The following is an 11,095-nucleotide window of genomic DNA, read 5'->3' on the forward strand; positions in this document are numbered from 1 at the left end:
AAAAGATTTTGAAAATTACACATCTTAAGTTGCCTAACAATCTACGCATCTTCTTCTTTCTCTGTCCTGCTAAGAAAACTAATTATAGTATGTACGTATGTGTATACACCATATTCTGATTTATAATATGATTAGATGGTTGTACGAGATTTAAATCTGAAAATCCATTTATATACACAATAAATCATTCAGAGCGAATATAAAAATTTATTTTATTTATAGTTGGTAAAACTCTTGAAATACAGCTAGTTGTTTGAAAGAAGAGCTTGATACAAAAAAAAAATAGTTGACCAATAATTGGTCAATGACTCAATATTAACAATAATAATTTTTTTTTTATTCTTATATCTCTAATGGAAAACTAGTATATAGAGAGGAGTTTCTTTGCTCAAACCCTTCTCTTCTCTCTTTAAAACCCCAACTTTCTTCTCTCTCTTTCCCTCTTCAAAAACCCTTTCTGTTAATCTCCAAACAAGAACAACAAAAAGTGTGTTAACTTGTTTTTGCAAAAAGATCAAGACTTGATTATTTCTGAGAAACTCCATTAGTATGATTAAAATGGATTACGATGGATCAAGAATCGGTGAAATAGTAGAAGATGAAGAGAAGATTGATCTACCACCTGGATTCAGATTTCACCCTACTGATGAAGAACTCATAAGTCACTACCTCAAACCAAAGGTTTTCAACACTTTATTCTCTGCTACTGCCATAGGTGAAGTTGATCTCAACAAGATCGAGCCTTGGGACTTGCCTCGTAAGTTTCACAACCTTTCAAGATTCAAAATTTTTTTTTACTATATACAAACATTCTAAATATTCATATAATTTAGGATCTCTTCATTTTACATCTCATATATACATATAAATTTTATCATGCCTTTTAACTAAGAAAATTCTCTGTTAATTAGTATTTTTGTTTTTAATTATTATTTAAGCTCACAATTTTGATTTGGGATTGATTTTTTTGGTGGAACAGGGAAAGCTAAGATGGGGGAGAAAGAATGGTATTTTTTCTGTGTAAGAGACCGGAAATATCCAACCGGTTTAAGGACAAACCGGGCAACTGAAGCCGGTTATTGGAAAGCCACAGGCAAAGATAAAGAGATTTTTAAGGGTAAATCACTTGTGGGTATGAAGAAAACTCTAGTTTTCTACAAAGGAAGAGCTCCTAAAGGAATAAAAAGCAATTGGGTTATGCACGAATATCGTTTAGAAGGCAAATATTCAATCCAAAATCTTCCCCAAACAGCTAAGGTAAACATAAAGAGACTTTTGTTTGTTTTGTATGTGTGATCTTTTTTGTGGATTTGAAATTGATTTTTGTGTGTTTGTGAATGTAGAACGAGTGGGTTATTTGTCGTGTTTTCCACAAGCGTGCCGATGGTACAAAGGTTGATATATCCGGTTTAACGTTGCTCGATTCACACATTAACCGAATCGAACCGGCTGGTTTACCTTCGCTGATGGATTGTTCTCAACGAGACTCTTTCCCCGGTTCGTCGACTCACGTGGCCTGCTTCTCCGACCAAGAAACCGAAGACAAAAGACTCGTTCACGAGTCCAAAGACGGTTTTGGTTCTCTGTTTTACTCTGATCCTCTGTTTCTACAAGACAATTATTCGCTAATGAAGCTGTTGCTTAACGGTCAAGAAACTCAATTTCCCGGTACTGATCCATCCGGTTTAGTCGGTACGGGAGAATTGGATTGCTTGTGGAATCTCTGAGTTGTAGTAACTTTTGTTGTAGACTTTGTAGTTCATGTCTTTTGTGTGCGAGTTAAGATTATTGTTACATTTGTTTTTGTAAAAAAGAAGAAAAAATTCTAGAAAGTCGATTTGTTTTGCTATGTAAAATTAGCATTTTAATATATTTAGTAGACTTCCCAATAAAACGATATGCTAATTTATTTTGCAATGTACAATGCTAGACTTGATTTTATACATACATAAATAAATATTCTTCAACATTATTATCTTGAAAGTAGAGTAGTTAGAAACCAAATTTGTTTACTGTTCTTCACAATGACGAAAGACATGTGTTAGGCCACCAACCAAAGAGTTAATATTATGACTTATGAGTATATTAACAAAGTATGAACGATTTTATCAGTATTATATTGTTATGTCAAACTTAACAGGTTTAGGTGATCATCTCATTTTCATGCTACCTAATTTTTTTTTGTTTTTCCGAATTTCTAAGTTCCGACGACAATTACCCTGAGATCGACAGCTTGTTTTTTTTTGAAAGAAGGAAAAAAAAAATCAAAATGAACGTGCGTGATAAACAATACATAATACATAAACAATATAAAAACAATTAATAAAACCACGAGACACGTTTAAATACCTTAAAATAAATTGCAAACTACTTTTTTTTTACTGGTATGTAACACAATAAGTAAATCATGGAATACCAAAATTAATCAAAACCGTAAAATGAAAAATCTTTACCAGAAAAAGCATTGTAAAATAACTTAATAACTGGGTGACAAAAAATGTGAGTTAAGAACAAATATTCAAAACATTTCTTGCGGAATCTGATTTTTCCTCCAATCAGACACTCCCTGGTGTATTTGGTTTAGTTACGTCTTTGAGCAATCTGTTGTATTTGGCAGTGGCGGAGGTAGAACTTACTTCTATCACACAGATGTTTAACACTCGTAAGTTTGGAGAAACTTGGAGCAATTGGCCAAGGAGAGTCGAAGAATCCTTTTTGCAGGCACATAGCTTCAGATGTTCAAGATGTTTGAAAACAAAACCATCACCAGACACATCATCCTGCCCCAACGATATTAAGAGAATGATTAAACAAAGGATTCCACAAATGTGATTGAAAACTTGCTGCAAAAGTGATTACCTCAGAACATATAGTAAGACGCTTAATCGATGTGATTGATCTAATAAGACTCTTGAGATCAAAGGATACAACATCAACATATGCTTCCTTCAACTTTGGCATATTCCTAATCTCAGCGTAATGTTCCCTATCATTCCAATCCTCAAGTTTGAAATACTCTAAAGAAGGAGTATCTATCACATACCCATCTAAAGGCCAGTAATTAGGCGTTAAGAATGATAAACTCCGCAAAGAAGGGACGATAATAGTGAACTCTCTCACAGTGTCATAATTAGCATCACCAAGATTCACCGATAGTTCTTCAAGAACAGGACACATAGATAGAAGCCGTTGGAGAGATTCTTGATGATATTTGACATGTTCAAGGTCCAAGGTTTTCAGAGAGAGAAGACAACCCGTTGAGGGAACATCCATGACATTCACGAATCTGAGTTTCAAGATCACGAGCGATGCGCAGGTGTAGAAGCTTCCCGGGAATGTGTTTTTGGTGTTCGAATTATAAGAAACTTCCAGCTCACGTACATTGCGAGAAACCGAAATCTCAACCCACCGTTTGATATTTTCAGGTTCAACAAAATAGAGGTCGAGACGCAAGCTTTCTATGACCGGAGCTCTATGTAATGGCAGATTCTTGTCAACAAATTCCCAAAGTGATGCAGACTCTTGGTTGGAAGATACGATAATATCTTCACCAGCAAGTCATCAGTCTGGCCATATCGTACAGATTCGACGAGATACTAAAAGAAAATTGGATTCTTGGTCTTCCCTGGAAAAATATTGAAAAAGAACTCAAAAGGATTTCGTCTAAAGCCAAGCAAATGAACAGAACAAAAACCCTAGAAAGAAATTACCTTTGAAGTTAATTTAGATGGCTCGATTTCTGCTCGGAAACCGGAATCAGAAGATAAATCAGAGGTTCCACAAGAACTGCGAAAGCCAAGCAAATGAATTAGTAACGAGAGAAAACACACAGAACAGAACAAAACCCTAGAAAGAAATTGATGGAATGGGACAAAACCCTAGAAGAAAAGACCTGTGAAGTTAACTAGAGGCTCGATCTCTGTTCGGAAACAGGAATCAAATCGGAAGTTCCACAAGAAGTGATAAAATATATACCACAACAAACCGGAATCATATTTTTTTTTTCATTTCTTTCACGTTTCTCGCAAGTTTAATGTTTGAGCTGATACTTTGGCTAAATCTGCTCTACGTATCTCAATTACGAGATGGAACGAGACCGTTTAAGTAATGAAAAACTACAAATTGACCACACAAAAAAAAGAGAAACATTTAATAAACTAGAATTATGTCGAAGACAAACCATACGAGCAGAGTACATAGCAGAGTCGGAAGATTCTTAAACGGTCTTATGTACTAGACGTTCATTAGTCGGAAAAACTAGACATTCCTATGTACTAGACGTCCATTAAATACATAGTTTTTGAATTGTTCATCGGATATAGGATACTCCTCAACAAATACGAGCTCGCATGTGCTTGAAGCTCGGGAAGAAAGTGTCAACTCCTTGAGCATCTTAAGGTCTGGCACATAATACTCTTGTGTATCAGCCAAGAATGTTGCCTTCTTTAAGTGACAAGCGTTTCTCAAAATGTAAACCGCAATATCTCTATCTTGTGGTCTCCCAAAGTACCTTGACCAGTTGAGAATTTGTAGACTCGACAACAGGCATTCAGGAACAGAACTCGGTTGATTCCAGCACACCATTTTATTTCTCCCATCATCGCCATGATACTGAGACCAAGCAGAAGAATCAGATAAAAGACCATATTGCGCATTAAACCAGCAAAAACAAAAGTTTATCCGACAAACTTACTTCCATGTGAGAGATGTCTAGTACTCGCAAGTTTGGAGAAATTTTGAGCAAATGGCCAAGGAGATGCGATGATTCCTGTTTGCACACACATAGCTGTAGATGTTCAAGCTGGTTGAAACCAAAACCATCACCAGACAAATCATCCTGCCCCACGATATTAAGAGAATGATTAAACAGAGGATTCCACAAATGAGATTGAAGACTTTTTGCTGCAATTGATAAACGAGAAATGATTACCTCTGAACATATTGTGAGACGCTTGACCGACTTGATTGATCCTATAAGACTCTTGAGATCATAGCACGGAACATCAACATATGATTCCTTCAAATTAGGCATATCCTCAATCTCAATGTAGTGTATCATACCATTCCAATCCTCAAGTTTCAAATACTTCAAAGAAGGAGTATCTATCACATACCCATCAAATTTCCAATAATCAGCTACAGAGAGTGACAAGCTCTGTAAGGACGGGACAATGATAGTGAACCCTCCCATATTATGGCGTCGACATTCAAAATGTACCGATAGTTCTTCAAGAACAGGACATATAGATAGAAGTCGTTGAAGATTAGCGTATTCAAGACATTGAAGCTTCAAGGTTTTGAGAGAGTGAGGACAACCCGTTGAGGGAACATCCATGAGAGTCACGTCTTCGAGTTTCAAAATCACGAGCGATGCGCAGGTGTAGAAGCTGCCCGGGAATATGTTTTCGCTCTCCGAATCATAAGAAACTTCCAGCTCACGTACATTGCGAGAAACCGAAATCTCAACCCACCTTTTGATATTTTCAGGTCCAACATGTGGATTCCCAAAATTGAAGTCGAGACGCAAGCTTTCTATGACCGGAGCTCTATGTAATGGCAGATTCTTGTCAATAAATTCCCCAAGTGCTGCAGACTCTCGATGATAGCTACTACTGTACTCAAGATTAGGCAACCACATCCAAAGAAACTTCCACTGTTTGGACAAGATGCTAGTGGAGACAGAAACTTTGGTTGGAAGAAACGATAGTATCGTGATCAGCAATTCGTCAGACAACTCACTGATTCTGCTCATATCTTTACAAACCCGAACCGATCGTCGACGACGAAACTTTGGTTTTACCTTCCTTTTTGCGACCCTGGCAAAATAACCAAAGGAAACCATCTGGACAAACAAACAAAGACACACAGAGAGACATCAAATTTTGATCCTAATCTAAGAGTTAGCCCACGTAATCCTATGGGAAGCTCTGCACTTGAGTACCAATCCATCACTGAAATAATAATAAAAAAAAAAACCCAGAAATTGATCATCTTCGAGCTTTGCTAATGAACGAGTCTAAAATTTAACTAATTGGGTTTTATACAAAAAGATCTAATTTCCGATTAGCTGAATAAAGATGAAACCTTTCTGCAGAATCTGAATTTTTCTTTTCTCGAATCACATTCCCTGGTGAATCTATACGACCATTCCTACTCATTATTATTACCTCGATTTCACTTCAGAGAGAAAGGAATGTAATTTCCAATTGTTGATTTTGACCTCTTGAGCTTCTTGGCCGAAATCAAACACGAGAGGAAGAGAGAAGAGAGAAGTCGAGTCGGGTGAGGACTGAGGAAGAAGAAGGAGGAATCGGTTAGGTTTAGTCTCGTCTTAAACCGAACCGATCGGTTTGTATTTTGGTTTTCGTTATAAACCTGAACCGGAAAACCCCAAATTCTCTGGAAGAGCAATGGCCTGTGATCATCCCTGAAGAAGAAATCCAGCACGAGGCTCCTGGTGTCAAGGTCTGTCTCATTACACATTTCATTTTCCCCATTGAATCTATAGAAAAAGGTGAAAACTTGGAACAAATACATGTCTAAAACATCAGCTTAATTTCCAAGTTTACCTTTATACGGTTTTGTTTTTCTTTACAGCCGAGAAAAGCAGAAGACAAGAAGTAATGCTGCTTGCTTCATTGTACAATGCAGACCTAAATTAATTTATGAATTAAATTTTCTTATTATTTTTCAAGATTATTATCTTGAAACTAGAGTAGTTAGAAACCAAATTTGTTTACTGTGTTCTTCACAATGACGAATACATGCATGTTAAGCCAGACACAATAAAAAGACATGTTAAGCCACCAACGAAAGAGCTACTTTAATATTAGATTATATATATTAGTTTCAATATTCAACATCTTACTTTTTTTGTTTAACACTCCACATCATCATCTCTCTCTTCCACCTAATAATTCAACACTCATTCAATTTTTAATCTCTGACATTTAATAAATTTCAGCATCTTAACCCCACCATTTTAATAATTTATATTAATAAAGTTTAAAATTTTTTATCAGTATTGTATTGTTATGTCAAACTTAACATGTTTAGGTGATCATCTCGTTTTCATGCTACAATAATGCGTTTGAAAGTAGGCATTTTAATAAATGAACATTATTTTTGTAAGATATAATATAGTATGTCATTACAATTACAAAGAGATAACTGAAATAAGAAATGACATAATTATCTTTTAAAATTATTAAATCAAATATGTGTTTTCCAATTAGGAGATGATTTATTATTTAGTTTCTTAGTTATTATATTAAAATAAATATATTTTTTAAATAATAAACAATTCATAGATATATTTTTAAAAACTATATTCTACATCTTGCAGTATTTTTACTACAATTTATTATGTTTTATTTGAATATATATAAAAATAAAAGTTCATTTGGTGAATTTTTACCAACAAATACTGAACACATGATTTTTAAGGTCTCACCACCATTTTATAAGATGTTAACAAAACCTGAAATATTTATTTACATAGCTTTTTATTTTTTATAAAAAAAACACATTCATAGAAATAAATATAAAAATATAAAAATATTATTTTACTTTCAAATTCATGTAATAAACTAATAACAATTTATTAACAATTAATTTTTTAAAAATAAATTTTATAAATCATATTTTTATTCTATAAAGACTTAATATACTATAATTATATAACATTTATAATTTTTTTTAGAAAATATCATTTAAAATAAAATAATTTCCCAGCAATGTAGCACAGGTTAATTCCTAATTGTAAAATAAATTAATAACAAAATGTGAATTAACATATACTCAAAACATATTCTTCGGAATCTGATTTTTCTTCCTATCAGAAAGAAACTCCCTGGTATATTTAGTTTAGTAAAGTCTCAGAGTAAACCGATTTGTTGTATTTGTTAAATCAAACGGAAAACCCAAAATAAAACGGCTTATTCATGTCTCAACTGTATGAAATGGTACCGATTAATATCTGTATAATTTTATGTGCTTAAACATACCTAAACTTCTGAAAATTCAAATATTCATTCTTGAATTTGTTTTTGGAGCCAAAAAATAAATTGACTTATTTTCCGTTAATCAACTCTGTCAAATTGATAACAGTGCTGAATCAGCTGACAGCTGGAATCACGTTGGAATTATGGTATTGTACGAAAAAATAAAAAATAATACAGGTATAAGAATCGATCTGTGCACCTCTTTTAAAGAGAGGCCCCGGAAACCACTACACTAGATAAAATTATTAATAGTTAGTCTTTCTATTAAATATATCTATATTAACTACGCCGTTGATTAAAATTAAAAATTTTCGTCTTCTTCGGAGTGCGTGGCTGAAAAGCCATCAGACGCGAAAAAGTTGGCTGAAAAGCCATGTGTGTAAAAATTAATTTATTTTTGAATTAATTTTATTAACTTAAATCCTGGAAATTATACCCTTGTCCTCATATATCTCCATAATAACGAAAATACCAGGGTAAAATCCATCCGTTTTATGCCCCACCCGAATACCCGAAAAAATGGAATTTCTTTCCAAATAAAAACTTAATCAATTTGAAATCAGAAATAGAAAATTGAAATTGTTAAACCGAAAATTGGGTAAACGAAACCGAACCGAGCGGATTTGATTTTCAAAACCAAACACATTTGATAAACTTAAAACCGAAAATCAAATATCGATTTCTCCTCTTTCTCTCTTCATCTTCCCCGAACGGCTATCTCCACTTCCATCTCTCTTCCGAAAATTCTGCAACTTCCCCCTTGAAACGACACTTGATTTTGAAACTGCTCGTTCTTCAACTTCCCCTTCTTCAACTTCCCGTACTATTTATTACATAATTTAGCCTTCTAACTTCATTAAGACAAACCCTAAATCCACCCTAACTCCATGGCTAAAATTCGACTAAAGGGCGTGGTATATGATTCGAACGAATCTGTACCCAAGCGCAGCGAAGAAGCAGATATGGAAGATAAAGACCCCAGAATAACACCAAACCCTCCGGCGAATGATGAAGAAACAACCCATGAAAAAACTCGGGGAGAAGAAGAATCATTGATGGAAGCAGACCCAGCCGATACGGAAACCACCAAAGAAGCCCTTGAAACCGCACCAACACCCATGGACGAGGGTGCGACGGATCAACCAGAGGAGCGGTTGGAATCTCGTGAAGAACCTGAAAAAGAGGTTTTGGCGGATACAGTAGCCGAGGAAGAGGGTGTGGTAGAATCCCAGAAAGAAGGCGAGGGAGATGTATCTGAGGATGAGGCTTAAGGAAGAGAAGGCGAGGAAGAGAAATCAGAGAAATAATTCGAGGAAGAGGAATCCGAGAAGGAAACAGGAGAAGAGGAAGTCGAGGATGAGCAATCCAAGAAAGATAGTGGAGAACAGGAATCCGAGAAAAAAGCAGACGAAGAGGGAGGGGGGACACCCGAGAAAGACGACGAGGGAGAAGGAGAGGAAGGAAATGAAGTGGAAGAAAATGCAGCAGAAGAAGAGGATGGCGAAGAGGCAGATGAAGATTTAGAGGTAAGTATACTCTAAACGAAATTATGTTTGGTCGTTGGACAACTAGGACAACTAGGATAACTATTTGAACGAAATTATGTTTGGCATTTGGACAACTGGGACAACTAGGATAACTGTGTCTGATGAAATTATGTTTGGCATTTGGACAACAGGGACAACTGAGATAACTGTGTCTGATGAAATTACGTTTGGCATTTGGACAACTAGGACAACTAGGATAACTATTTGCACGAAATTACGTTTGGCATTTGGACAACTGAGATAACTGTGTCTGATGAAATTATGTTTGGTCATTGGACAACTAGGACAACTAGGATAACTATTTTCACGAAATTATGTTTGGCATTTGGACAACTGGGACAACTGGGATAACTGTGTTATGATGAAATTATGTTTGGTAGTTGGACAACTAGGACAACTAGGATAACTATTTGCACGAAATTATGTTTGGCATTTGGACAACTGGGACAACTGGGATAACTGGGACAACTAAATCTCATATGATTGTGTTTCTTGTTTTTATCTCAGGATGCCAATGATGGTAGTCAACCGATGGTGCCTGAGAAGCTTTACTTTGGTCCAACCGAGTACAGCCAGGGTTGTAAGATATTGACAAGGTGCTCAGTTAGAGCTGTTGTGGACAAGATTGATAAGCTTGATGAGGAGAAAGCATGGTTCAGAGCGCATCCTCAATTTAAGCACATTTTTCACATGTTTAAGGAGCCCAACCACATGAATCAAGGGTTGTGGATGCTTCTCCTTCACACTGCTCATACTGATAGGCTTAGTGAGTGCTGGTTTATTGTTAACGGAGTTTCAATAAGGTATTCTCTGGGAGAGCATGCGCTTTTGAGTGGACTTGACTGTCGTGATTAACCGGCTGACTACAACAATTTGGGGAACACAAAGTTTGTTCAGAAGCACTTTGGTAGGGCGGATAAAATCAAGATTGTGGAGGTGGAAGAAAAATTAAATGAAATGAAGGATACCTCTGTGGACAGAAAGAAAATGGCCCTCCTCTAGTTTTTATGCAAGGTAGTGAAGGCGAAATACAAGACTGATGGTAAAATTGATCCGTTCTTGCTCAGAGTTGTCAGTGATTTGAATGTGTAAATCATTCCCTTGGGGGCGTTACATATTCGATGACATGATGAAGGAGATTTGGCGTGTGATGGCAAAGTTTAATGGCAGCATGAAAGACAAAAAAGCAGAATGTTCCTTGTCTGGTTTCATTCTTCCTCTACAGGTAATTCTCATTCAATAATTTATAGAAGTTAATTTATTTACATAATTTAGGGTTTAATTTTTTGACTTTTTGTGTAGATACTTGCTTTTGAGTGTATTCCTAGCCTTGGCCGCAAATTTCGAGAAGCCGTACCTGCAGAGAAAGACTGTCCGAGGATGTGCAAGCACAAGTTCACCGATGTATGCATGAAAGGCATTCCATTGGATGATATAAACTCAGCAATTGGAACAAGTGCAAAGGTTAGTATTTGATGGGTTTGGTTATTGGACAATATGATACAATTATGTTTGACTTGTTGGTAGTGGTTAGGAAAACTGTAC

At 35.7% G+C, this 11,095-nt stretch overlaps 3 protein-coding genes across 4 annotated transcripts; 1 reads left to right on the plus strand and 2 right to left on the minus strand.

Moving 5' to 3' along the window:
- Positions 1-391: 391 nt before the first annotated feature.
- Positions 392-1,889, plus strand: LOC18022540 (NAC domain-containing protein 92). Its single transcript, XM_006405546.2, has 3 exons — positions 392-757; positions 980-1,257; positions 1,344-1,889. The coding sequence occupies exons 1-3, from the start codon at positions 550-552 to the stop codon at positions 1,725-1,727; spliced, it is 870 nt and encodes a 289-aa protein (XP_006405609.1). The 5' UTR covers positions 392-549; the 3' UTR covers positions 1,728-1,889.
- A 666-nt stretch (positions 1,890-2,555) lies between these two features.
- On the minus strand, positions 2,556-4,198 carry LOC18022541 (FBD-associated F-box protein At5g38590). Its single transcript, XM_024158637.1, has 3 exons — positions 4,186-4,198; positions 2,860-3,545; positions 2,556-2,780 (listed from the first exon to the last, which is right to left on the minus strand). The coding sequence occupies exons 1-3, from the start codon at positions 4,196-4,198 to the stop codon at positions 2,556-2,558; spliced, it is 924 nt and encodes a 307-aa protein (XP_024014405.1).
- Positions 4,157-6,442, minus strand: LOC18022542 (FBD-associated F-box protein At5g38590). 2 transcript variants are annotated; one of them, XM_024158791.1, is made up of 5 exons: positions 6,376-6,442; positions 6,168-6,289; positions 4,931-5,842; positions 4,694-4,837; positions 4,157-4,611 (listed from the first exon to the last, which is right to left on the minus strand). In XM_024158791.1, the coding sequence occupies exons 3-5, from the start codon at positions 5,840-5,842 to the stop codon at positions 4,258-4,260; spliced, it is 1,410 nt and encodes a 469-aa protein (XP_024014559.1). In that variant the 5' UTR covers positions 6,168-6,289; positions 6,376-6,442; the 3' UTR covers positions 4,157-4,257. The 2 variants fall into 2 exon arrangements, with proteins under 2 accessions (XP_024014559.1, XP_006405611.2); XM_006405548.2 differs by having other exon boundaries at positions 6,168-6,380.
- Positions 6,443-11,095: the final 4,653 nt, after the last annotated feature.

Source organism: Eutrema salsugineum, unplaced genomic scaffold, assembly GCF_000478725.1.
Source record: "Eutrema salsugineum unplaced genomic scaffold, Eutsalg1_0 scaffold_14, whole genome shotgun sequence".
Taxonomy (NCBI): domain Eukaryota; kingdom Viridiplantae; phylum Streptophyta; class Magnoliopsida; order Brassicales; family Brassicaceae; genus Eutrema; species Eutrema salsugineum.